Here is a 27,548-nt window from a genome sequence, read left to right on the forward strand (position 1 = left end):
TGTATGTATGTATCTAGAAGTAGGTAACCTACCTTTCCATAATCTGAGTTTCAAACACTGTTTAATATGTAGTCTATGCCTCCACATGTGTGACTCTACACAGGACACAGCTGCCGTGGTCAGTTCTCTGGACAGGTAAGGCTAATCTAGACGGATGTGTATAGAAAATTAACAGTATACAATTATCATCGTTACACAATGAACAGTTACATCTCAATTTTTAAACTCAGAATAGTGAGACACTGAAAATGGACGTGGCTATAGAGACGGCCAAGCAGAGCAGGCCCCCCGAGTAAAGAGATATTTACATCAAATTTCAGAAATCTGAATGCCCTGAGGTGCACCAAATGATCTGATCTGACCGGACACACAAGCAACCTCAGTGACGGACACATCACTTGCTCTCGTGTTGTTCTAGAACCCGTACAGGAATAAAGTCGTCTCATCCATTCTGTGCGGGTCTGCAGCAGGATGAACACTGATCAATCCAGGACGGTGTTTCTCAGCGACTATAGTAACATCTTCATTTGGATGGAATGTAGGAAGGTCGTTTATCAATCCCCTGGGGGAAACCTCTTATTCAAAGGGTGCAGGCGTGTAAAGCAAAATCAAAGCAGAAAGTTCTAGTTGATTTCACAACTCAACTCTCTCCACAATGGTTTGGCACTGTACATTAACACTTGATTCCGTAACTAAGAGATATCTGAATATGAGCAGCTATAAAAATGGATGCACGTGAAAATCAAACCTGAAGGTGACAGCACAGTGTGCGTTTAACGCTGAATTTTTTTGAGTGGTCCTCCATTATCTGGTGCGTATCGGGTGGGGTTATGCAGGGAGCAGCCGGTGAAGGCAAGGCTGCCGTGGCCGACCATACAGAATAAAAACTGACATGATACAAGTCTATAAAATATATATATATATAGCTTTCTTTTGTCTTCTGGACAGGGACTTCTAGGTAATGTTGAGGTGAGCCAATGCGTGAGTCCCCTTTGTAGACTAGTACCTGCAAAAACACAAAACACAGCAAAAGAAAGAAAGAAAGAAAGAAAGAAAGAAAGAAAGAAAGAAAGAAAGAAAGAAAGAAAGAAAGAAAGAAAGAAAGAAAGAAAGAAAGAAAGAAAGAAAGAAAGAAAGAAAGAAAGAAAGAAAGAAAGAAAGAAAGAAAGAAAGAAAGAAAGAAAGAAAGAAAGAAAGAAAGAAAGAAAGAAAGAAAGAAAGAAAGAAAGAAAGAAAGAAAGAAAAAGAAATAGAAAGTTGATTTGGGAAAAACATTGTCACATTTTCAAAAGAAAATGCAGCATCCTTACATCCTTGCTGTGTGTGTAGTGGCTATGAGTGTATGTACAAAAAACAGACTACAAAAACCTCACAACTGGGCTAGAGGTACCAGCTAATAGTTTCTATATCTATTGGGCTAGGTTAAAGGTGATGTACCTTCATATGGTACATATGTGTGGTACATATATGTGTGGGAAGATGGCGGCGCGAATTCACGTTTGTAGCAGCCTCACCCAGTACCGGTGTGGGAAGGCAGCGGCACAAACATACGTTTGTGGCGGCCTCACCCGGTACCGTCCATGCAGTGTCTTTGTCTATGTCTGCGCCTAAGTTTGTGTCTTTGTTTGATGGCTGGGAGAGCTGGCGCTGGATCTGCGAGGAGAGCTGGTGCTGGATTGGCTAGGAGAGCTTGGTCTGCAGCATCCTGTGGGCCCAGGGACTGCGGCCCTGCTTGGAGCTGCGGCCGAAGAGGAAACACCTGAGGGTGGTCTGACAGGACACGGAAGCAGGGCAGTCTAGCCCATGCAGACCAGCAATTCTGATAACACCGGCGGCCTCGCCTAGCGTTGACCGTTTTTCGTGTTGTTGTGTGGAGTGCGGGGAGGTGTGTCAAAGGTGTCCGGCTGGGAGAGCTGGCGTTGGATCAGCTGGGGGAGCCTGGTCTGCTGCGTCTGGCGGGCCCAGTATCCATGGCCCTGCCTGGAGCTGTGCCCGAGCAGGAAACATCAAGGGCGGTCTGACAGGACGTGGAAGCGGGGCAGGCTAAGCTAACTGCTAGCCCATGCAGACCGGCAGGTCCGACAGTCATCCTGACGTTCGCTCTCTTGGACAGTGAATTTTTTTTAATATATGTTTGATATATAGATTTTTGTAGTGTGGATATGTGTTTTTGTCTTTGTGTTGCACTGCTGTGGGCAACGATATGTCGTTTCATTTCATGTACACAAGTGCGTGAAAGGAAATGACAAATAAATGTCCCTGATTCCTGATATCAGACACACATCTGCCAAAGTATAAGCAATGTTTTGCAGTCACGCATTTGTGTGTGGGCATTGTGCTGCTTTTACCCTGGTGACTTTACTGTGCACTCTTAGGATATCTAAAGATAATACGTGCTCGAGTGTTGCTTGTCGGGTAAAAAACACTGACAAATCTTACAAAACACCCGCAGGTTCGTTGATTATCATCCTTCGTGTGGGCAAAGGGCATGAATAAATCATTCTGCTGTATTGTGTTGGTGGTGCTGTGGATCAGTACCTGTAATAGTTGGGTTTGAAAGGACCGTTCTTGTTCAGGCCTAAGTACTTGGCCTGCTCATCAGAGAGCTCCGTCAGGTGGGCGTCAAAAGTAGCTAGATGCAGGCTGGCAACATACTCATCTGAAACACACAGGCACAGTTACATAAGACACAAAAGCGAAAGTGTTTTTATGCACAAATCCTTGACACGGGAGGCCACGCTGAGCTGGGATTGTACAGAACAGTCAAGAGAGCGATTTGCATTGTTATTTATATAATTCCAGAGCATGGGGCCAGGGAGGGGAGGCGGTTTTCAACATCTGGTTTAGTCCAAGTTTTTAGTCTTTAGTCCAAATCTTATAAAATGTACATGCAAAAAGATGGGGGCCGGGGGCAGAAGAAACAGGCCAAACATGGGTAATAAAGCTTGTAAGCTTTGAGGATAACACCTCCAATACTACAGGTCAAAACAGGTCTCTGTGCATCCTCACCCATCTTCTTGGGCAGCAAGTAAACGTCTTGTTTGTACCGCCCCTCCGGAGCATTATACAACTCAATGAGGGCGAGGGCCTGCAAAATAAAAAAGGCAGTATGTCAGCCATACTCGTTTGACTGGACACATATCGCGCATCAAACGTTATCAAAGTATCTGAGAAAATATCCAAAAGACTGATCATTCAGAAATTATTGCTAATCTATAGAAAGAAGCAGGAAGTCATGGCAGATCCAGGGGACACCGTTGAGTGCTTCTGTGCTGACTCTAGAAGCACAACCAGAACTCATTCAAGTATTGACGAAGAGTACCTTTCTGAATATCACAGCAAAGGTGGAGATGAAGCATGAAGCTACCATGGCTGCTAGACTCTACGTTACCTATTGCTGCTGCGGGTTTAGCAGACTCGCCGTTACCTGAGTGGTGGCAGTGATGGACAAGACGAAGGTCGGGACCGTGGAGCAGCTGAGGTTCAGGAGACGCCCCTAAAAGAGAGAAGCAAAGGCAATTGTCTCACATGCGACTGCCCTTTATTGGCGGAGGGAGCGTACCGAAAGAAAAGGTGTCAAACTTTATGCATGCAGTCGATGGAGAGAAACAGACGCAAACCGTCACCTCAGCTAAGAGGATGACTCTCTTGCCATCGGGCCAGATCACGTGGTCCACCTGAGAGCGCACTCTCTCCCAGGTCAGCTCAGGGGTCCGCAGGCTTGCCTGAAGAGGAGGAGAAATTCAGACGTCATTAAAAAAAAAACATAACACTATTCACAATATATTATCATTGCACTGAGCCTGACCTGTCCATCCCCCCCTTTTTCTCCCCAGTTGTATCCATCCAATTACCCCACTCTTCCGAGCTGTCCCGGTCGCTGCTCCACCCTCTCTGCCGATCTGGGGAGGGCTGCAGACTACCACGTCTCCTCCGATTCATGTGGAGTCGCCAGCTGCTTCTTTTCACCTGACAGTGAGGAGTTTCACCAGGGGGACGTAGCACATGGGAGGATCACGCTATTCCCCCCAGTTCCCCCTCCCCCCTGAACAGGCACCTCGACCGCCCAAACAAGGCGCTAGTGCAGCAACCAGGACACATACCCACAATCTGGCTTCCCTCCCACAGGGAATGCCCGACCAAGCCGGAGGTAACACGGGGATTCAAACCGGGGATCCCTGCGTTGGTAGGCAACGGAATAGACCGCTACGCCACCCAGACGCCCCTGAGCCGTCTTTAATAACGGTCACTTCGGGAATCCCTGTTCCACAAAGACGGGTTGCTCACCACATCGATCTCAGTATTGGAGTGGCCCATGTTGCAGACAATGGAGCCGTTCTTCATGCGGTCCAGCTGTTCTCTGGTCACCACATTCTTGTTCCCTATTAAAGAAGATGCACACCAGTCACATTAATCCACAGGTAAACACTGCAGCCACAAAGCAGCTGGGAGGGCAAAAACCTTTCAGGGATACCAATCAACGGCAAGGTCGGTGAACCTAAGGGAGTTTATTTTCAGTCTGTTCGGCTGAAAGCTCAAACATGAATGCAGTGGTTCTCAATCAGGTCCTCAGGTACCACCAATACTGCCGGTTTTCTATTCTGCTAGGTAGTTCATTACACTCACCTGTTGTTCCCGTTATTCCAGCCTCCAATCAGGGAGGATACAGACCTGCAACAGGTGGAGGTAATAAAGACCGCCTGGTAGAACAGAAAACGAGGAGCACTGATGGTGCCTTGAGGACCAGGATTGAGAACCACTGGATTAATGTAATCCCATTGTTTGCATAATCCTGATTTGATGTGGAATTACCTGTGCACGTGATGATGACATCCACATGGCGGATGACCTCGTTGAGCTTGACCACCCTGAAACCGTCCATGCTGCTCAGACAGAACATAAAGAGGGTCAGTGTGGACGGAGGTTGGGAGGAAGGTGGCGTCACTTGATGATGAGAAAACTGTACTCAGTAACGCAGCCTTGTGTATCGGTCTGGTTACTTATTATGTCAAGTGTTCAGGCTGAATTCTGATCTAGTGATGAGCTGAACAATTTCCCCCGGCAACAGCGGCGAGCTCAAAAAAGCTGTACTATGATGGGTTTTTTGTGCCGCCATTTCGCTTGTTCACAGAACTCAGTACTCTCATCTTCCCACGTCTTCTCCCCAAACACTCACCAGGCCTGCAGGCCACAGATGGGATCAATCTCTGTAACGTAGACAATGGCTCCCAACGCTTTGAGAGCAGCACAGCATCCTTTTCCAACCTACGAGCAAAGCAGACCATGTGTCCAACAGCGTTATTTATCTAGATCGCCTCCGTCAATAATCTGCACTTAAACCTGAGTGCATGCACACTGAGGACATGGGTAGAAAACCTTTAGGCTCTGGTTTAAGGTCTAAATGCTAATCTAGACTTGATCAGTTAGGAATAAATCGACAGCAGAGCTAATACAGCCGGTTAAACACAGTCAAAGGAAAGTTTTCACATATTTCTACCTGTAGCATAACCTAACCATCTACCCACCGCCAAACAAACAGGATTTTAACCTCTCATCTGGGCAGAGGATGGAGGACGGGTATAGCAGCTGCTATTTTTACTGGTATGAGAACATACAGGCTTCACTATTTCCAAAGCAACAACTTGGTGTACATGCCATGCATCATCTTTGAGTCATATTTACCTCTCCGTATCCACACACAACCACTTGCTTCCCTCCAAACATGACGTCCGTGGTTCTCTTCAGCCTGGAGAGATGAGACACAGACAATCTGCCACTCAGCTGGTGGTGAAACACACTACCTACATATCCACTGATTCACTGCCACATGTTATGGTTGTTTGTTCCTATAGTGTGTGTATAGATAGGGTGAGCCAGTTGCTTCAATATTCATATTTTCAATCAATTTTTGCACAATCTAGCCATGAGTGAACACACAACTTTTGCATGCACTGAGCTACTGTAGGAACCGAAAAACCAACGCACACAAGCATGGAGTAAAACAACAGGCAAGACCTTTAGTATATTTTGAAGGTCACTCGTCCTTTTGAAGACTTCATGAAGCGTAATGAAAAACAAATTCAGTGTAGAAATGAGAGAGAAAGAGCAAAAACTATTTAACTACCCTGTGGGGCAAATAAACAGCGATACCCACACACCTGTGCAGTCACACCCCGTCTCCGTGTGTGTCGGTTTATAGCGGAGATGTTTAAAAAAAAACATTACTTGGACATTTTTAAGCTCATAATTTTCTCCCTGGTTGCACCCGGCCAATTACCCCACTCCTCCGAGCCGTCCTGGTCGCTGCTCCACCCCCGCTGCCAATCCGGAGAGGGCTGCAGACTACCACACGCCTCCTCTAATACATGTGGAGTCGCCAGCCACGTCTTTTCACCAGACAATGAGGAGTTTCACCAGGGGGACATAGCGCGTGGGGGATCACGCTATTCCCCCCAGTTCCCCCTTCACCCCGTCCCCCCCGAACAGGTGCCCTGACTGACCAGAGGAGGCGCCAGTGCAGCGACCAGGACACATACCCACACCCGGCTTCCCACCCGCAGACACGGCCAATTGTGTCTGTAGGGACGCCCGACCAAGCCGGAGGTAACACGAGGATTCGAACCAGTGATCCCCGTGTTGTAGACAACAGAATAGACCGTCATGCCACCTGGAGGCTTGTTTTGTTTCTCTAATCAAACAGATGCTATTGTTCTCTTTGACAGTGTTGATGAGATTATGATGGACAGGAGCGTCACCGTTGAGCCATTGTTTTCCTGTGGACTTGAGGTGAGCTCCTTAAGAAGTTAATCCTCATCAAGAGGTCTGGCTCGATCCTGATCACGGTTGTTAAAACCATACTTAGCAAGGGACAAGTATGAGGTGAACCCAGCCTGTCTCCTGCAAACTTGGCTTTGTTCCTTCATGTTTAAAGTGTTGATGGTGGAACAAGCCAGTGAATATTGAGGCTTGTGCCGCAGAGGCCGAGTCATTATGCTGCTGATTCCATCATCATCGTGTGAGACATGCATCCCATAATAGTCGAAGACAAAGACAGCTGATGGTTTTACTGTAAACAAGCAGCCCTCTGGCATTTTACTCATTTCCATCCATCCACCCATCCATTATCCAAACCGCTTATCCTGCTCTCAGGGTTGTGGGGCTGCTGGAGCCTATCCCAGCAGTCATTGGGCGGCAGGCGGGGGAGACACCCTGGACAGGCTGCCAGGCCATCACAGGGCCAACACAGACACACACACATTCACACCTAGGAACAATTTAGTATGGCCAGTTCAACTGACCTACATGTGTTTAGACGGTGGGAGGAAGCCCACACAGACACGGGGAGATCATGCAAACTCCACACAGAGGATGACCCGGGACAACCCCCCCCTGCCTCAAGGTTGGACTACCCCGGGGCTCGAACCCAGGACCTAGCTGTGAGGCGGCCGCGCTAACCCCTGCACCACTGTGCCGCCCCTTTCAAATTGTTACTTCCATTTATTTTTCATTTATTTATTTATTTTTCAGAATTTTACTCTTTTCAAATATCATAACTTCGATTTCGTTAGGCAGAAACACAACAGAATACATACCTTATGTTGCTACAACGGCCCACAGATAATGTGTTAGTGATCAGCTAGTCTCACTCACCCATCCAGTATCGACTCTCTGCAGCAGTAGAGGTTGTCAAACTTCTGTTTGGTCACGGAGTCGTTCACATTCATGGCTGGAACACACAGTTTTCCGGCTTTGGACAACTGATACAACCTAGGGAAAGCAAAAAGCAGGGGTGAACATTTCAGCAATGTGTTTGTTAGTCCTGCTGCATGTATTTGTATTTGTCTTGTGCTGTGTTTGCATTGCCTGATCTTTTTTTTTTTTTTGTACTGGAAGTCTACATCTGGCAAACAATAATAGACTACCTGTGAACACCAGTGACACTCTCCTCTACAATGCCCCTGATCTTCTTGAATACGTTGGGGTATTTCTTATATACCCAGTGGGTCAAATCTCCTCCATCATCAAGGATCTAACAGGGTGGAAGGGAAACAACATTGGTTTTTCCTGTACCATCAACAGTGTTTGACTGAGGGATGGAGGGGTCAACATGTGAAGGTGCCGTGTTTGAGGAATGCAGTGTAAGGCAAATTTTTTTTTTTTGGGGGGGGGGATTACCCTCCCCCTTTTTCTCCCCAACTGAATCCGGCCAATTATCCCACTTTTCCGAGCCTTCCCAGTCGCTGCTCCAATCCCTCTGCCGATCCAGGGAGGGCTGCAGACTACCATACGCCTCCTCCGATACATTTGGAGTCGCCAGCCGCTTCTTTTCGCCTGATGGTGAGGAGTTTCACCAGGGGGGCATAGCGCGGGGGGGGATCACGCTATTCCCCCCCAGTTTCCCCTCCCCCCTGAACAGGCGCACCAACTGACCAGAGGAGGCGCTAGTGCAGCGACCAGGACACATACCCACATCCGGCTTCCCACCCACAGACACGGCCAATTGTGTCTGTAGGGACGCCCGACCAAGCCGGAGGTAACACGGGGATTCGAACCGCCGATCCCCGTGTTGGTAGGCAACAGAATAGACCGCCACGCCACTCGGGTAAGGCTAATTTTAACGTATACAATCACTCTTCACTTTCACAAGTATCTCCTTCTCTGTGTTAGTATACCATCCGAATTGTACAAGCACAAAAAATTTGTTTTTAAGTTGCTATGAAAGGCGTGAGTTCAAATCCAGTCTTATGCTCTTGCAGTCTTGCATCTCTCTATATTGCATTTCCTTTCACACTTTGTTGTGCCCTGTTACAGAAACCATGAGAGGTGCTTGAAAACTGTACACTTGAAAAAGACAAAAGTAAGATGTAATAGCTACCATGTTAGGCTGCCAGCCCTCTGTGTTGACACAGCGGTCGATGCACCACCAAAAGTCATCCTCCGACTCGCCTTTCCAGGCAAAAACCGCAACACCTGAAACATGACAGGTGGGTCACCCTGTGAAGGACACTCCGATATCCACTCAAATGAAGAGCCACTGGACTATTCCTATATGACCTTGGAAAGTTCAGGCTTGACTAGTCAACATCAGCAGGTCCCTCACATCCCAAAGATACAGACAGAGGGCATCACCTCAGGTTTCCGATGCCGTTCAGGAGACACTTCCATAAGTGATTTGCGTGACAATAAATGAAGCCAAAAGACAAGACAATAACCTAAGTTAAATTTACAGGGACATGGATACATCCGTCCATCCATCCATCCATCCATTATCCAAGCTGCTTATCTGAATTAGGGTCGCGGGATGCTGGAGCCTCTCCCAGCAGTCACTGGGTGGCAGGCGGGGAGACATCCTGGACAGGCCACCAGTCCATCACAAGGCCAACACATTCACACCTAGGGACAATTTAGTATGGCCGATTCACCTGACCTACATGTCTTTGGACTGTGGGAGGACGGGGAGATGCTGTGTTTTTGGTGTCATCGTGTGGGGTGTGGGGAGGTGTGTCGAAGGTGTCTGGCTGGGAGAGCTGCTGTTGGATCGGCTGGGGGAACCTGGTCTGCTGCTGCGTCCTGTGGGCCCAGGGACCACGGCCCTGCTGGAGCTGCGCTCGAGGAGGAAACGCCGAGGGCAGTCTGACAGGATGCGGACGCGGGGCAGGCTAAGCTAACCGCTAGCCCATGCAGACCGGCAGGTCCGACAGTCATCCTGGCTGGCGTTCGTTCTCCTGGACAGTGGAATTTTTGGACTGTGTTGCACTGAGCAGACTGTGTTGTTAACCGTTTCTGCTTATTTATTTATTTGTTTCGCTTTGTTCTCTCTGTTTTTGTATGTTTTTGGTGGTGTCGTTTTTGGGAATTTTTGAGATGTGTTTTTGTCTTTTGTGTCGCGCTGCTGTGGTGCTGGGGGGAAAGGAATTTTGTTTCTTTTGTGTACACAAGTACATGACAGAAATGACAATAAATTGTTCCCGATTCCTGAACACGCAAACTCCACACAGAGGACGACCTAGGATGACCCCCCCAAGGTCGGACAACCCCAAGGTTCGAACCCAGGACCTTCTTGCTGTGAGGCGACTGCGCTAACCACTGTGCCGCCTGGACAGGAATACATATGCTTCTTTTTATTGTTTTTACTGCAGTGAAACACTAGGACACAGTGTCAGATGTGACGCACTATTGAGTCCAAGTAAGCAAGGACTTGGTGAATATGCAATGATTAGATTTAGACGGTGTGTCCACTGGAGACCTGTAAAAAAGCACTTCTGGCATATTTGTATTACTTTAATGGGAAAGACGGGGTTTCAGCATTCTCTACCCAACGCAGAGACCTGACCTCTTTTAACAGCCTACACCACAGACACGCCATCCGTCTCTACACTTACAATAAATGCAAAGTTACACAGTTAAAATGACCGATCCCGGGGGGGCGACACAGGAGGCTGAACACAGAGCTGTCTATTTTCATGTTGCACATGAAATCATTCCATGTTTTCTCTTGATTTCTTTGTTCTTGTTTTCAAGCCGTGCCGGACATTTTTACCTTTGAGCTTTGCGATCAGCTTTTTTCTTTCCTTGTACCCCTTCATAGAGACAGACCAGCTCACTGTTTCCAGATCCATGAGCTGCTCTGCATCTAAAAATACTTGGGTTTTACTGCTGCAAGGCAAACTAAAAAAAAAACTGATCAATGTGACATCTGACTCTCACAACTCCCAAATTAGAAGAATTTGCAGTTTCGCTGAAACGACTCATTCTGGTTCGTACACATCACCTTCCACAACCAAGCAAGTGCAAAGGATTTTTGTGCTCTGCAATAAACTCAACAGGCGGGAGACAGAATAGTGTGAAGTAAGAAGGGAGAGCAGACACATATTCGACCTCACATTAAAACATGTGGTATTCATGTGCCGCCAGTAACTCCAGACTGAATGTGCTGTGAGCCTCCGCGGCTGCCAGGCCATGAAAGCCCTCCCGTGGAAACGACTGCAGTTAGCCATCACCTAGAAACCACAAATGAAGGTCCTCTGAAAGCATTACTGCCTCTCTAAAGGACAAATCCTATGTGCTCCCACCATCTCTGCGGGGATGTGCCGAGGACTTATTCTACATTTCTGAACTGTATCCTTGGATTTCAACCTCCCACCAAAGTCACGAGGCATATCTCTGCCCGACAGCAAAGAAACACGATCTGACCATGTGATCCAATAACAAAATAAAAGCAGAGCTTCTAGTGAGGCCTGATTTGTGTTCACTCCGCATAGTTCAGTCTAGTTGGGCCCCCCGGCACATAACAAGATCTGAGGTGATGATGCAGGCTACGGTCTCTGAAGTGCAAAAAAAAAAGAAGAAAAAAAAAGTAAAATATTCTGTACGTGTTGCTCTTCTTACCGATCTCTGAGAGAGCTGCAGCTACTTCGTTCTGAGTAGAGTAGATGTTGCACGCGGTCCAGCGGCACTGAGCGCCAAGGGCCACCAGGGTCTCAATCAGCACCTGCACACATTGAGGCACATGTGACTGAAGAGCAAGCGGGAAATTCAGATGACAACATCAGAAGTAGCAATGGATCTTAAATAGCAATGCAGAGGAGAAGTTATAAGCACATTTGAGCAGAACGCATCATGTCTAGAAGAAATCCACTACTTCCTAAACTTCAATTTGGGGGGGAGGTTGTCTTTTTTTGCATGCTTATATTTTTTGTATACATTTTGGAAAATAATTTTGTAGTTTTGTTTAATGTGATCAATGACAACCACCCATCGAGTAACAAATCCTTGTACGTGTACACTTACTTGCCAAATAAAACACATTGTGATTCTCATTATCCTCCTCACACTTTTGCTATCCTGTCAGAATATTCACTGTGTTGTCTGTCAAGTGTCATGACTTCAAGCATGGTGACAGATCATGTTAATGCACCCGGGCAGTTGTGCATGGTTCAAATACCCCGACAAAGGCAACGTTCCTATCTGTGAATAATACACTCATGAATAAAAGGACTGCTGGTTATTTGTGGAGGAGCTCCCGGTGTCCAAGCCGGAAGCAGTGCAGTAAGTATGATAGAAAATGTCCTAACAACCTATAATAATGACTGAGTTGGACGTTTAAAGACACAGAGAGATGTCTTACTGCGGTCTGGGCAGTGATGTGGGTGCAGCCCACGATCTTCGCCCCCGCCAGCGGTTTCTCGCCCTGCGCTCTCTTTCTGAGAGAAATCAGGGCTGACATATCTGAAAGCAGGACATGATGAGCGAGAGAGAGACAGAGAGAGAGAGAGAGATATAAATAAATAAACCAACCAACAAAGAGGCAGCCAGTGCAAAGACACATATGTAAAGCTTGTCCCTCTAGCATTGGTGGTGTCATCCACTATAAAGGGGACTAACTAAAGCCATGCTGTCCTTGTCGGCCCCATCTTGAACACTACCACTTGGGCATCCTGGTGGCATGGTGGTCTATTCCCTTGCCTACCAACACGGGGATCGCCGGATTGAATCCCCGTGTTACCTCCGGCTTGGTCGGGCGTCCCTACAGACACAATTGGCTGTGTCTGAGGGTGGGTAGCCAGATGTGGGTATGTGTCCTGGCCGCTGAACTAGCACCTCCTCTGGTCGGTCGGGATGCCTGTTAAGGGGGGGAGGGGGAACTGGGGGGAATAGCGTGATCCTCCCACGCGCTACATCTCCCCGGCGAACTCCTCACTGTCAGGTCAAAAGAAGCGGCTGGCGACTCCACGTGTATCGGAGGAGGCATGTGGTAGTCTGCAGCCCTCCCTGGATCAGCAGAGGGGGTGGAACAGAGACCGGGACGGCTCGGAAGAGTGGGGTAACTGGCCGGATACAATTGGGGAGCAAAAATTTTTAAAAAAAAACCAATCCTGTTAATATTTTACTGCAAGGGAAAAGTTTTGCTTCCATCTCTTGCCCATTAATAACAGAAAAGTACAATTTATTTCAAATGCTTCACAGGCTACGCAGGATAAAAGAGGAAAAAAGGGAAACAAATTCACCTCCCACAATACGTAGCTATCCGGCCACCTAACCTGGCAAGACAGACGGCATATAGACTGCATGATTATCTTTAAAGTTTACACTAAACCCAGCAAAATGGAATAATCGAGTATCACTTCCTGCATTTTCTATGCCCTCTTAACTAGGTTCAAGGGTGTGTGTGTGTGTGGAGGGGCAGTCTATCAGAGGCGGAAAACCTGGCCTCAGAAAGTAGAAGTACTAACCATGTATTTGCTCTACCCATGGACTAAACCAGCTGATTTCACTAATTAGTTCTCCTACCTGGCTGAAGTGTTGTGCTAATTAGAATCAGCTGGTTTAGTGCATGGGTGGAGCAAATACATGGTTAGTACTTCTACTTCCTGTACTTCTACTTCCTGAAGCGGAGTTTTTCACCTCTGCAGTCTATCCCTGTGTACTGAACATAAGGAAGGAAAGATGATGACACCCTGGACCATTGCAGGACCCAAACACACATCTATGCACAATCTAGATGCTGTAGTTCACCTACCATGCATGTATTTGGACTGTTTGAGAAAACTGTAGAACCTAAAAAACCCAGCGGAACACGGGGAGGAACATGCTAACTCCACCCAGAACGGCTGAGGTCGGACCCAAGGACCCTCTAGCTAAGAGGGTGCGAACCCTCAAACAGCCGTGCCATGACTTATGCTCTAGTGTGGAGTATCAACCGTATCATATATCCAGTAGGCAGCGCCAACAAACTGAGACGGCAGCAGTGATGTGATCTCAGCGTCTCACCTTGTTCTGCAATCTCAATCTCCCGCCTGCCAAACTCAGCCTGCTTGATGTTCTTCACACAGAAGTCACTGCTGCCCTTGGAGTTGACCTGCGTTTTGTCCCGTGGTGAGGTCTCGTCGTCAGAGCTGTCTGTGTAGGAGGCGGCTGTGGGGCGGAGGAGATGAAGGCATTTTGTCAGAGGACGTGAGACAAAAATAGATGCTACAACTATTTGTGCTGGACCAAATGAGATGACAGTTACCCACTATGATGACTAATAAATGTGACGGCACATAAAGGCTAGCTAGGAGGATGGACATTTATAAGGAGACCAATAGAAACTGTGCTGAAGATGTTCCAAATGAAATTCTGCAGGAAAAAAAAAAAAGATAACTTCATTTTCTTCCAACTCTCTCTCGCCTCCTGCCTCCCTGTGAAGCTCGGTGCTCGGACACCTCCCATACATAAAGATTTACAGACAACGCAAAACAATGGCTGACATTTAACCGCCCCAGGGGCTCGTACAGAGCTTGGTGAAATTCAATGTAGGGCGTCTGGGTAGCATAGCGGTCTATTCCGTTGCCTACCAACACGGGGATTGCTGGTTCGAATCTCCGTGCTACCTCCGGCTTGGTCGGGCGTCCCTACAGACACAATTGGCCGTGCCTGTGGGAGGGAAGCTGGATGTGGGTATGTGTCCTGGTCACTGCATTAGCACCTCCTCTGGTCGGTCGGGGCGCCTGTTCGGGAGGGGGACTAGCGTGATCCTCCCATGTGCTATGTTCCCCCTGGTGAAACTCCTCACTGTCAGGTGAAAAGAAGCGGCTGGCGACTCCACATGTATCGGAGGAGGCATGTGGTAGTCTGCAGCCCTCCCCGGATCGGCAGAGGGGGTGGGGCAGTGACCGGGATGGCTCGGAAGAGTGGGGTAATTGGACGGTTACAATTGGGGGGAAAAAGGCGGGAAAAAATCCAACAATGTAAAATAAGTCACCTGGCTTTAAACAATCACACTCTATTTCATAGTTGTTGGTTTTTTTTGTTTGAAAGTTTAATAACTTTGTTAATTTTTGTGGCATCAGAAATGCCAGACAGCAATGGTACAAAGAGACTGGAAGTGAAGCAAAATCAAGAGATCTAACTAAACTACTAGATAATCTAGTAATTCACTAAATAACCTATCAATTTCTGAATCTATTTAATCGAACGGCCTAAAAACTGCAACCAAGGTGAGAATTACAAAGTGTGTCTGTGGCGACATTCCCCCCAAAAATCCCCAGCGTCAAACAGGAAGTGAGGTGTTTTACATCACCGAGCAGCGGTTGGTCCACCAGAGACGGTAGGAGGAGGAACAAATGCTCTCTATTCCCGCGTTGTGGAGGACAAAAAAATCTTTGGAGGACCAAAATCTTTGAGATTGCCACTTGAACACTGGTTTGCATGTCTTTCTTGTCCCTTACCGGAGCTGTAGCTGTCCGTGGACGACTGAGAGATGGAGCGGGACAGGGAGCGACGTCCAGCCTTGGTAGGGAACCTGCTGAACTCCTGCTTGTCCTCCACAAACTGGATTTGCTGATGGAACAGATGGACATAAATTAGTACACAAACTGCACAGAATTGTCTTTGACATCACTGTGGATGTAATGTTCATTCATCCATCCATTATCCAAACCACTTACCCTGCTCTCAGCGTCACAGGGACACTGGAGCCTATCCCAGCAGTCATTGGGTGGCAGGCGGGGGGAGACACCCTGGACAGGCCACCAGGCCATCACAGGGCCGACACACACACATTCACACCTACGGACAGTTTAGTACGGCTGATTCACCTGACCTACATGTCTTTGGACTGTGGGAGGACACCGGAGCCCCCGGAGGAAACCCACATAGACACGGGGAGAACATGCAAACTCCACACAGAGGATGACCCGGGACGACCCCCAAGGTTGGACTACCCCAGGGCTCAAATCCATGCGTCTTGTGAGGCGACCGCGCTAACCACTGCGCCACCGTGCCGGATGTAGCGTTAATTCATTAAATCGTGTTTTAGGCCATGCAAGGTTTGCAGTCAGGTTAAGGAGGAATATGGCTCGTTATGAAAAGAGGAAAGCCGAGGTGTGGAATATTTTGAAGAGTATCATGGAAAGAGATGTTAATAGGTTGTATAGTTATGTTAGAGAAGAAGAGTTAATTAGTGGGTTTGTGGAGGGGAGCGCTTTTATTGCGATTGGGGAAGGAGGGGGGTGTTGGATTTTGGTTGAACAGCATGGTGTGTGGAGGTGGATGTAGTGTGAGTATTTGTTGCTTGGTTTCTTTTGATTTGGGGGGGGGGGTCTGTAGGCAATACTGCATAGCCCTGTTTCAATGCTATTAAGTTTGAGTTTCAATTTTGCCCTGGAGTGTTTTTTTTTCCTCATAACCATATTTAATAAAGTGTTACAATGGCTGTTCAAACAAAAAAAGGTGGAGAATTTAGTTAGCAGCACCAGCTGTGAAAAAAACGGACTGGATTCCTTCAGTGAGCTACGATGGTGTTTCGAAAGACATACAGCGGGCCGGCATGCAACAGTTAAAGAATCAGCAACAAAGCTTACATCTGGTTTAACCGCTGAACCGGAAGCCAGACACGAGGCTCAGCTTGCAATACTAACACAGAGATGAGTGTTAGATCATCGCCGGCCTGTGGCCTCATTTCTCACTGAGCTCTGATTTGGATGGTGTGGAACGAGGAGAAACCGGGTGGCAAGAAGGTCCTGGGTTCGAAACCCTGGGGTGGTCCCACCTTAGGGGTCGTCCCAGGTCGTCCTCTGTGTGGAGTTTGCGTGTTCTCTCCGTGTCTGCGGTGGGGTTTCCCCGGGTGCTCCGGTTTCCCCCAACATCAAAAAGACACGCACGTTAGGGTTTATACTCCCGTCTGTGCTCCTGAGCAAGGCATGGCAAGAAGAACTGGAGTTGGTCCCCGGGTGCTGCAAGGCGGCTGCCCAATGCCCCTAGCCACACAGCTAAGATAGGTTAAATGCAGAGAGGAATTTCCCCACGGGGACTGATATAGTATAGTAAATTAATATAGTAAACCAAAATAAAAAATAAAAGAAGGTTGTAATCCAGAAAGGCTTATCAGTGAGTTTATCTTCTATTGCACTGCCATAAATAAATGTGCAGAAGTGACTCAACACATATTGCTCCACTAAGTAATGTGCTCCGCTGTGCCCTAAATGAGGGCAGGAACAGGCCCCATGCAGAGGAAGAGCTGTTGCCAATCACAATCCCTGCATTACATTGCATACACACAACTAGAGGCCCACTTTTAGCTGTAAAACTTGCCTACTGTGTCAAAACTGAAAAGCCCACTTCCTTATGCTGGCTGCAGATCGGTGGCGTCGGTCGGCCAAAGTCACACAAGTTCTCGACGCGTGAAAGTGACAGCCAAGAACAGTCCCCCACCAAACACAACGCGGGGCAGTTCCGAGGCATTTCACGACGCGGTTGCTTGGTACGCCGTGCAGCTGAAGCCTGACTATTTTCAAAACGTCCCTCACCGTTTTCTGCGATAAATTATGCAGAGGAAACACGACGTCAGATTCCTTCGGGGGACGTTAATGGGTTTCTCGTGTTGGAACTGCTGCTCCACATGTGTCTCGTCTATGTCAGCAAAATGTGTATTTCTCAAATCGCTGGTTGTCTACAAATAGACCAGTAAGTGGATTAACCTTCAGACTTGAGCAAACAGTGACCCTGCATAGAGGGTGATCCCAGCAGAGCCTGAAACAGCCTGTCGTGTGCAACGCTGACAACATCGGGGAACCGTTTTTAAGAAGCATTAAATGACCCAAATCCTCGGGAATAGTACACATGGCAGCTGTTACTCTAGTTAATGGTCCCGCCCGTATTTGCATATGAAACCAATCGTCGGTTTCGGTCGTTATGCTGCTGTATTGTTTATAAGGGTGGGGATACCTGCAGTCAGTTGAGACCGAAGAGGTCGGTGAGATGAGTGATGAAATGTATCCGTCAATAAACACTGTATCCAGATGAACTGATTCAACCTTCCTGTGATTGAAAGAATCAGTTTGCACACACTAGACCAGCTACTTACTTCACTACGACTGGAAACTAAATGTCACTTATCCATAAAGTCAATGCAGGGTCTGGTCAAAGTAACCAGTTGGCATTGGCAACCATGGGTGTAAGAAAACATCGATACACTTGAGTATCGCGATATTATCTTTTGTGATACTGTATTGATTCTGAAAACCACTGTATCGATTTTTAATTGTTTGCATGTAAAGGTTCGTGACAAACATTTTGAGTTGTGTGTAACCCCACGACCGCTGGCTCTTCCGCCATTTGACTCTTCCGCTCCGACACAACAACGTAAACTGAGACAGGAAGTGGCATAAGCACAAAGAACACAGGCCAATGAAATCGCAATACATTGCCTTTCTTACAGTATCGCGATATATCGCGACATATTGACTCGTAACCCCCGTATCGCGATACGTATCGTACCGCCAGATTCTCACCAATACACAGCCCTATTGGTAACACTCTTGTTCAGATTAACTCACACCAAGAAGCAGAGGAAAAATACATGTTAGCGTGACAGTGAAAACACCACTAGGAAAAGTTAAATGAGTCGTGATTAAGCAGATGTTTTTTTTTTTTTTTTTTTTAATGGAGGTTTTTTTTTTAATCATGATTTCATTTTACTTGCAATCTTCTATGCAACACTGGTTGCCAAAATCAGATCCATCCACTATCCATTATCCATCCATCCATCCATTATCTGAACCGCTTATCCTGCTCTCAGGGTCGCGGGGACTATCCATTATCCCAGCCGCTTATCCCAATTGGGGTCGCGGGGATGCAAGAGCCTATCCTGGTAGGCATTGGGCAGCAGGCGGGGAGACACCCTGGACAGCCCGCCAGGCCATCACAGGGCCAACAACATTCACACCTAGGGACAATTTTAGTACGGCCGATTCACTTGACCTTCATGTCCCACGCAGACACAAGGAGAACATGCAAACTCCACACAGAGGACGACTCAGGAGACCCCCAAGGTTGGACAACCTCGGGGTTCAAACCCAGGACCTTCTTGCTGTGAGGCAACCGTGCTAACCACTGTGCCGCCCCCATATCAGATATCCCAGTTAAAAGAGCCAGTTTCTCATTGATAAATGACAAATTTCTGCATAATTTAGACGTCTGCCGAGACTGATTTAATCCCATTAGCTTTTAATGTGCAACACTTCACAGTAAGAGACAGTTTTCTATATTTGTTCCAAGATAATGACATCAACCCCATTATAATGATAAAGACGAGTTGGCTAACCTTTTTTCCCCCAAACATGCCAATGTTATACTGTCCTTATGCTTGCATATTAAACTAGTAAGGTCAAACCACTAAGTACCTAAAAACAAACCTTAAGAGTTATTTTAAAGTTTAGCTAAGCTTCTCCTCTGAGAAGGCAGCCAAACTGGCTGCTACTTCAGTTAATATGGCTTACTATCTGACCTTCCCCTGAAAGGTGACGTCAGGTTGCAGGAGCATGAGCGTGTGAACAGTTGGCCCAAGTTCATCTAGTGCACTGTAAACAACAGACGCTTCTGTTCTGCACATGCATCGTCAGCTTACTGCTTATCGCAACCATGCAAACCTGCGATATTTTTGATGACAGGCCAGGATGAAGCAACACGAGACGCTGCGATATACTCCTCTGAGACCTGAGACTGCAGCCATCCAGAAAGGCCCATTGTTAAGTCAACAAAACAGGGAAAAGGGCTGGAGGAGCTCCTCGCCTTGCCCATCTCTGGAATATTTTGGTTCCAATTATTCCTTACCACACAGGGCAAGGTAGTGAACTCTGCAGCAGCACAATGGAGGCTCAGATTTGAGGCATCAGAACACAGAGAGATGGGATTACTGCTAAATAAATCAGCCTGCGGACTTTTGATTGTGTTAGTGTGTGTGTGTGTGTGTGTGTGTGTGTGTGTGTGTGAGAGAGAGAGAGAGAGAGAGCGAGAGAGAGCGGCCTCTCCCCTCCATAGATAAGATCTGGTTGCCTCATGCTCCTCATGCTTGCCATGAGAACCCAGGTAGCCTATTATTCATTCAGAGCCGTTAAGAAGGGGTGGTTTTCTGGGTCATGCTGCTTCACCTTTGAACTCAAAGTCATTTGTGAAGTGCAAAACATGTCCATGAACAGGGGCGTCCGGGTAGCATAGCGGTTTATTCTGTTGCCTACCAACACGGGGATCGCTGGTTCGAATCCCCGCGTTACCTGCGGCTTGGTCAGGCGTCCCTACAGACACAATTGGCTGTGTCTGTGGGTGGGAAACCGGATGTGGGTATGTGTCCTGGTCGCTGCACTAGCGCCTCCTTTAGTCGGTCGGGGCACCTGTTCGGGGCGGAGGGGGAACTAGGGGGAACAACGTGATCCTCCCACGCGCTACAGCCCCATGGTGAAACTCCTCACCGTCAGGTGAAAAGAAGCGGCTGGCGACGCCACCTGTATCGGAGGAGGCATGTGGTAGTCTGCAGCCCTGCCTGGATCGGCAGAGGGGGTGGAGCAGCGACCGGGACAGGTCAGAAGAGTGGTGTAATTGGACGGGTACAATTGGGGAGGAAAGGGGGGGAATCCAAAAGTATATATATATATCCATGTATTAAGTGTAATAAAAAACAAACTCAACAGTTCTGCTAATTTAAATATATACATACATAAATAAATAGAACAAACACATTTCGTGCAACACAGCAAGAGCAGTCACAAACACTAACATTTCTACCTAAAATAAGTGGTTTCACTGGTGTCTCATATTTTGCAAAAGCAACCGCAGGCTTGGCAGCAAGGCTACCAGACTGTGATAATTATGCAGGCCTACGCTACAGCACTGTAAGGAACGGCATTCAAGCCAAAGGGTAATTTGGAACTGATCTGGACCACTTAAACGCTTCATAATTTGGGCTCTGGCAGATTGAGGCAATACAAAAACACTCGAGGAGAGGACAAGGTCTATAGTTTATAATTCACAGAATCACAATTGTTGTCTACGGACATTTGTCATGCAGATTTTTGCGCGCGAGTGTTTATTTGGGCACACTAATAAGGCCTGGACGTTTTCATGGATTCAGAAGCAGCAGATCCTGCTCGACATGCAAGACAACGAAAGGAGAGGTGCGTTACTGTGACTCTTCGGGATGCTGTACGGCTCTAAAATTTGCCCCAGTGAAGAGACTAGTGAGCAGCAAGCTGGTCATTACACCAAAGAGACATGTCCACCATTAACAGACCTAGCCGACTGTCAACACATCATCTTTAAAACTGTGTTACAGGGCATCCACGTGGTGTGGCTGTCTATTCTGTTGCCTACCAACACAGGGATCACCGGTTCGAATCCCCGTTACCTCTGGCTTGGTAGAGCATCCTTCCAGACACAATTGGCTGTCTGTGGGTGGGAAGTCGGACATGGTTATGTGGCCTGGTCGCTGCACTAGCGCCTCCCCTGGTCAGTCGGGGTGCCTCTTTGGGGGGGGGCTGGGGGGAACAGCAGGATCCTCCCACACGCTACATTATCCTGGCGAAACTCCTCACTGTCAGCTGAAAAGAAGCGGCTGGTGACTCCAGGAGGCATGGGCTCCAGGAGGCATGTGGTAGTCTGCAGCCCTCCCCGGATCAGCAGAGGGGGTGGAGCAGTGACCAGGACGGCTCGGAAGAGCGGGGTAATTGGCCGGGTACAATTGGAGAGAAAAAGAGGGAAACCCCCCCCCCCCCAAAAAAAACCCGTTTTACAATGCAATGAGGATCAACCCTGTATATCCACCGACCTCATCCCTTTGCAAAGGCCGTGTCGCAGTTAACGGATGAAAAAGGAAGACCAGCACCAGCCCAGCATCTTCATGTGCACAAAATTGCGGTTAAAAGCTCTGTTTCTATAAACACGTCATCCTTAAGAATAAAGGTCACTCTGGCAAAGTCGGTCAACTAGCTTACATAACAGTACCGAGTAAATGACCTTTTAAATTTGGACCTTTTAATGATTAGTTGTGTTCAACGGCAAAACAATGAACCCACCTTTGACGCCATTGTCTCTTGTAATGAATCTTTAAACAGAAACGTAACTGAAGATATGTCGGGGGGGACTGATGACAGGATTAGCACCAAGCTGTGGTGATGAGCCGCATTTAGACTGTATTTCATCAGGGCACCTCAGTGGATGACCCCTGGGTCATATCTGGGGGCTGCCATCTTCCTTTCAACCATGTGGTGCATCTCACAGACACGGTGGCCTGACAGCGGTCAGTCACTGGGGCTTCGCTCGACTGTTTCCACCAGTCTTCAGCGTCATAAGGCGAAACGAGCTCGCTCATTACTGACAAACATCGCCAGCTGGCCGTGACAAATACAGAGCAAATATTGCCAGTGATAACGACTAATCCCAAACAATGCCAACGGATTTCATATCTGGTCTCATTATCTGTGTGTACTCTCTTTGTCTGTGAGAAGCGCAATTAAAATCAAGCTCACATGGACGGTATAAACCAGTCTCCATAAAAGGAACGATTTGTGAATTTTTCTCAGCACAGCGATCAGTTTGGCTGTGTTGGGTCGTAACATTTGGAAGAGCGTTTTCTTTCCTTGAAAACACATGCTGACTAAACAATCCAATATCATCAAGAATAACCTGGTGGCACGGTGGCGCAGTGGTTAGCGCTGTCGCCTCACAGCAAGAAGGTCCTGGGTTCGAACTCCAGGGTTGTCCAACCTTGGAGGGGGCCATCCCAGGTCGTCCTCTGTGCGGTGTTTGCATGTTCTCCCCGTGTCTGCGGTGGGGTTTCTCCGGGTACTCTGGTTTCCCCCACCATCAAAAATTACATGCATGTTACGGTTAATATTCCAGACGGAGGCATGGCGACACGAACTGCAGTTGGTCCCCGGGTGCTGCACGGCGGCTGCCCGCTGCTCCAAGCCACACAGCTAGGACGGGTTAAATGCAGAACGTGATTTCCCCACAGGGATCACTAAAGTATCTCTCATCGCTCAACCCTAAATTGCCTGTAATTTGACTTTATCACGACTGAAGGACTATATCAATGTGGTATGGGGAGCCATCTGGTCCACACTAGTGTCAAGAGCTTCTGGAACAGCTTTCTGGCTCCACACCACTTTCAGTATCGACGATCCAAATGTACACGCTTCAACAAAATAAAGAGAGACGTTAACATGTTGTGAGTCTATAGCAGACCCACTAAAGACAAAGGAATGGCTGAAATGGTTTAAAATTTACGCAGTGATGTAAAGTCTCATCCATGAAAAACAAATACAAAGTAAGCACGTCAGGATAAAGCCTGATTGCTAAATGTTTGGGTAATTATATTTGAGGAAGGAGATTTTCTTTATTAAACCCTGTGGGGAAATTCATCCCCTGCGTTTAACACAGCCTAGCTGTGCGGCTAGCAGCAGTGGGCCGCTAGCAGCAGTGGGCCGCTGCCGCTGCCGTGCAGTACCCAGGGATCAACTCCAGGGATCAGGGGCACAGACAGGAGAATTAACCCTGACATGCATGTCTTATTGCTGGAGGGAGGAAACCTGCGCAGACACGGGAAAACATGCAAACTCCACACAGGAAGACCTGGGACGGCCTGGGGTTCAAACCCAGGACCTTCTTTCTGTGAGGCAACAGTGGTAACCACTGGGCCACCATGCTGCACTTTCACAAAGGGCGTCTTCGTTACGACTCAGGAATTTGCACGGTACAGAGGTGGTCAGAGTTGGTTTGCTTTGGCGTTCATTCGCCCATTCAACTGTCAGTAATGTGCACTTAAATATTTTTCCGTTCACGTCTCACAACATTCCACTGTACAACGCTTCCTTCTTCCTTGAAAATATTTCATAACCTCAAACTGCGAACCAGTCGTTCGGCTGCATTTCCTGAATCAGTTTACAAGACGGAAAGGAAAAAAGCAGCGAGGGAGGAATAGATTTTCTTCCGCTTACTTTCACCCACAACTGTGGAAAAAGCGCCTTGCAGAGAGCACCTGCAGTTCATCGGCAGTTCGCTTCTGTGCGGTGATAAATACAGAACATCAGAACTTTACTCACAGAGCTGTGGGCGTTCCTACTTTCACTGCTGTGAAACTGCATCATAAATCAAAATGTTAGCCATCATTTAGAACCGATGCTGGATTTTGCGGTCGAAACAAATATCCAAACTCAGCTAGTCCTGCGTTATACACAGCGGGGTGGTAATGCCATACATGTATAATAGCAAGCTGAACTCATAATGAATTAAAACAGGGCAGATGGGCGCGTGCTTCTGGAGCTAAAATGCAATTGCAACATAATTCAAGATTTTTTTTTAATAATAACTGAGGTTTAAAAGACATTAAGCAGCTGAAGTGGAGCTATTAAACCTAAATTTAGAGAAACTTGTGTACATTTCCACTAGGGGCTCGGCTTAAGTTCCATTCCAGACAATAACGTATATTTACATCAAACTTGTGTTTTTGACTGTTTGTTGAGCCTTAAATATTGTGCACACTCTGCCAGACACCGCCATTTGCTTATGCCTGTCTACGTGTGCCCACACTTACATGGTGAACGTGAGAGAAAGAAAGGAAGGAAGCAAGAGAGAGCGAGAGAGAAGGGAGCTCAAACAAGTTGGTGGTGGGCAACAACACAATCACAAGGATCTCATGTAACTGTAGCCAGGGAATCAGGTACAATAACATCACAGAGAGGCTGCTTATTTTAGACCTGCACTCTCTGGGACTTGTGATAGTCCCACATGACTGATAAGTATGAGTCAAGTCACTAAACGTTCCCAAATTGTTGTTTAGGGACTAATATCTAATCTGTCTGCTTTAACAAGAAGTGCTTTTTTGGGTGGGGGGGCGTCTTTAATCCGAGAGGGCTCAGCGGGGTCGAACCCAGATCCTTTAGTCTGCACATTGTCCATAACCCAAGACTCAGAATGATCTGAACACTGTGGAGTATGAATCCTTTCTTGTTTTTTTGGGGTCGTCTTTAAACTACATATAGACGTGCTATGCGCAGAACTCACTGGGGGGGGGGTCGTGTTGTAAAAGTGAGAATATCAACCGCTGCAAATGATGTTAATACTTTTTTAATAGGAAGAGTGAGACGTGAGCAGGACGGTGGTGAGCATGGTGCAGTGCCAGCTCAATCCAGTCACCCTGTCACGACCGGTTCTATCAGCCAAGACGTCAGGACTTCTTATCCCCCATACATATATACACACACATATACACATATATACATATATACTCCTGTAACGGCGCGAGAGTACGCGATAAAACACGAGCCATGCCAGCCCCTCCGGGTGACGTCACCGGGCGGTGCGGTAAACCCCGGGTGACGCGCCAGGCTCGCGGGTCGGGTCTCACCTTCTTGACGGGCTTGTGAGTGGGGAGGGCGCTGAACGCGGACGCCAGCTCCGCCATGGTCACGTCGCTGTTCTTGCTCACCGTCATGGTCGAGTATTTTTCCGCCACGTTCTCACTCTCCTTCACCTCCTTGCTGGCTTGCTTCGGCTCCGACTTGGCGTCCCCGGCGGGATCTGACATGGTGATCCGACGATCTCCTCCGACCGAACTTCCTTCTCGCGGGGGGGGGAGGGGATAGCTCGGGGTATGGGGGGGGGGTTCGCCGTCGGCCCACAGGTGGGTTTTAGCGGAAGGAAGCTAGCGTTCACGTTAGCGCCGCGCTGCTAGTTGAGGCTCCCCGTCGCCCTCCTCCTTCGGTCGCTGGGGAGTTGTCAGACGGAGAGGAGAGACCGGCACCGGGTCCGCTGGAGAGTGAGCCGAGGCGGACTGCTGAAGTGGAGGGGCGTGCTCGTCTGTAGCCTCGTTGTTGATCCTGCCTCTGCTGCCTCAGCTGTCACCTGGTCGTCCGGTGGGCGGGGCGGACACGCCCCTCTCCGGCCGAGGGCACGGCCGGGCAGTTATCCTGTTGGGCAATTATCCAAACCACTTACCGCGTTAAATGGTAGCACTAGCTTTTTTAAATTTATTTTTAATTTTTCTTTTTCTTTTTTTGCTGCTATTCAGCTGATTGAGTGCGCCGTAAACTGTCATATTTACGACCAACGGTATTAACTTTAAATCCCTTATTTGGGGGGAGGGTATTACAATTAAATTTGTATTTGTTAAAACACCTATTTATGATATCAGAAATGAAATTACGTCTAGTTGACGTCGATAATTGAAATTTAACTAGTTCATATAGCACGGTGGCACAATGGTTAGCACGGTCGCCTCACAGCAAGAATGTCCCGGGTTCGAGCCCCGGTGGTCCAACCTTGGGGGGGTGAGGGTCGTCCCGGGTCGTCCTCTGTGTGGGGTTTGCATGTTCTCCCCGTGTCTGCGTGGGTTTCCTCCGGGGGCTCAGGTTTCCTCCCACAATCCAAACACATGTAGCTCAGGTGAACCGGCCATACTAATGAATGTGTGGGTGTGGTGGTGGGTAGGTGGGCCCTGTGATGGCCTGGTGGCCTGTCCAGGGTGTCTCCCCACCTGCCGCCCAATGACTGTTGGGATGGGCTCCAGCATCCCCGCGACCCTGAGAGCAGGATAAGCGGTTCGGGAAATGGACGGATGGACAGTTCAAATCGCCTTTCTGATATCAGCAGCAATAGGCATTTTCCCTAATTAAAATTGAATTAGCACTGGTCATAAATTGATTTCTGATGTCAAAAATGGAAATTGAAAGATCAGTGAAATTCAGTGAAACCTGAACTTGAAATTCTACAATATCACAATATCACCCAACTGCGACGCTGTAGTCGCAGATGGCGCATGCGTCAGAAAGCTGGGAAGTCCTGAGCTTGGACTCGGTTGTGTGATTGTGGACAAACTGCTAAAACAAAGTGAATGAAGTTTGGAAGCAGATTCTCACTACCTGGGATAGCAGATGAGGGGAATGGATGGAGGAAAGAAGGGGTTAAAACTAAAGAACTGGCTGGGAGAGTCTAGCCTGACACTCACAGAGGGTTCGGTTATAATGAAGGCATCAGAACTAGGAAAACGTTTTCAGAACAATACAAGAACATTTTAAAATTGAAGGATTGGAAAGGAGGGACGAGGGGGGGGTCAAATCACTTAACCCCATTTAAGTGTCTGAGTCATTAAGACATTTGTGAGGGATTACATGCAGAAATCTTAAAATGAAGAGCTGGATGACTTGCCATTCAAATAGAAAGGTTGTCTGGGAAGAAGATGGAAAGGAACTTTCTAGGTAGGAGATCAAGAGTAAAAGAAGTACTCAAAGTCCTGTGTTATTGTTGCAAGGTGCAAGAAAGACACTGCAGGGCCACAGTATATGGACATCACACCCTCCCTTTGCTTCCACTCTTCTGGGAAGGCTTTCCACTAGATTTTGGGACATGGCTAGAGGGGTTTGCTCCCATTCAGCCACAAGAGCATTAGTGAGGTCGGGCACTGATGTTGGGGAGATGGCCGGGCTCATAGTGGGCGTTCTAGTTCATCCCAAAGGTGTTGGATGGGGTTGAGGTCAGGGCTCTGTGCAGGCCAGTCAAGTTCTTCCACACCAAACTCGGCAAAGCATGTCTTTATGGACCTCATCTTGTACAAAGGCACACTGTCATGCTGAAACACGGAAGGGCCTTCCACAAACTGTTGTCATAAAGTTGTAAGCACACAATTCTCTAGAATGTCCTTGTATAGCATTAAGATTTCCCTTTCCTTTGGCCGAGCCCAAACCATGAGAAACAACCCCAGACCATCATTCCTCCTCCACCAAACTTTACAGTTGGCA

General features: G+C 47.8%; 1 protein-coding gene across 2 annotated transcripts; it reads right to left on the bottom strand.

Annotated features, from left to right (window-relative positions):
• Positions 1-25,627, bottom strand: LOC130134273 (S-adenosylhomocysteine hydrolase-like protein 1). Of its 2 annotated transcripts, XM_056302175.1 has the most exons (17): positions 25,160-25,627; positions 15,210-15,321; positions 13,771-13,914; positions 12,128-12,228; positions 11,389-11,491; positions 8,876-8,970; positions 7,923-8,029; positions 7,651-7,767; positions 5,683-5,746; positions 5,177-5,265; positions 4,813-4,883; positions 4,288-4,382; positions 3,627-3,725; positions 3,428-3,496; positions 3,010-3,088; positions 2,539-2,659; positions 1-1,006 (listed from the first exon to the last, which is right to left on the bottom strand). In XM_056302175.1, the coding sequence occupies exons 1-17, from the start codon at positions 25,337-25,339 to the stop codon at positions 1,000-1,002; spliced, it is 1,653 nt and encodes a 550-aa protein (XP_056158150.1). In that variant the 5' UTR covers positions 25,340-25,627; the 3' UTR covers positions 1-999. The 2 variants fall into 2 exon arrangements, with proteins under 2 accessions (XP_056158150.1, XP_056158151.1); XM_056302176.1 differs by lacking the exon at positions 1-1,006 and having other exon boundaries at positions 2,532-2,659.
• Positions 25,628-27,548: the final 1,921 nt, after the last annotated feature.

The sequence above is a fragment of the Lampris incognitus genome, chromosome 2 (assembly GCF_029633865.1).
Source record: "Lampris incognitus isolate fLamInc1 chromosome 2, fLamInc1.hap2, whole genome shotgun sequence".
In the NCBI taxonomy this organism is placed as follows: Eukaryota; Metazoa; Chordata; class Actinopteri; order Lampriformes; family Lampridae; genus Lampris; species Lampris incognitus.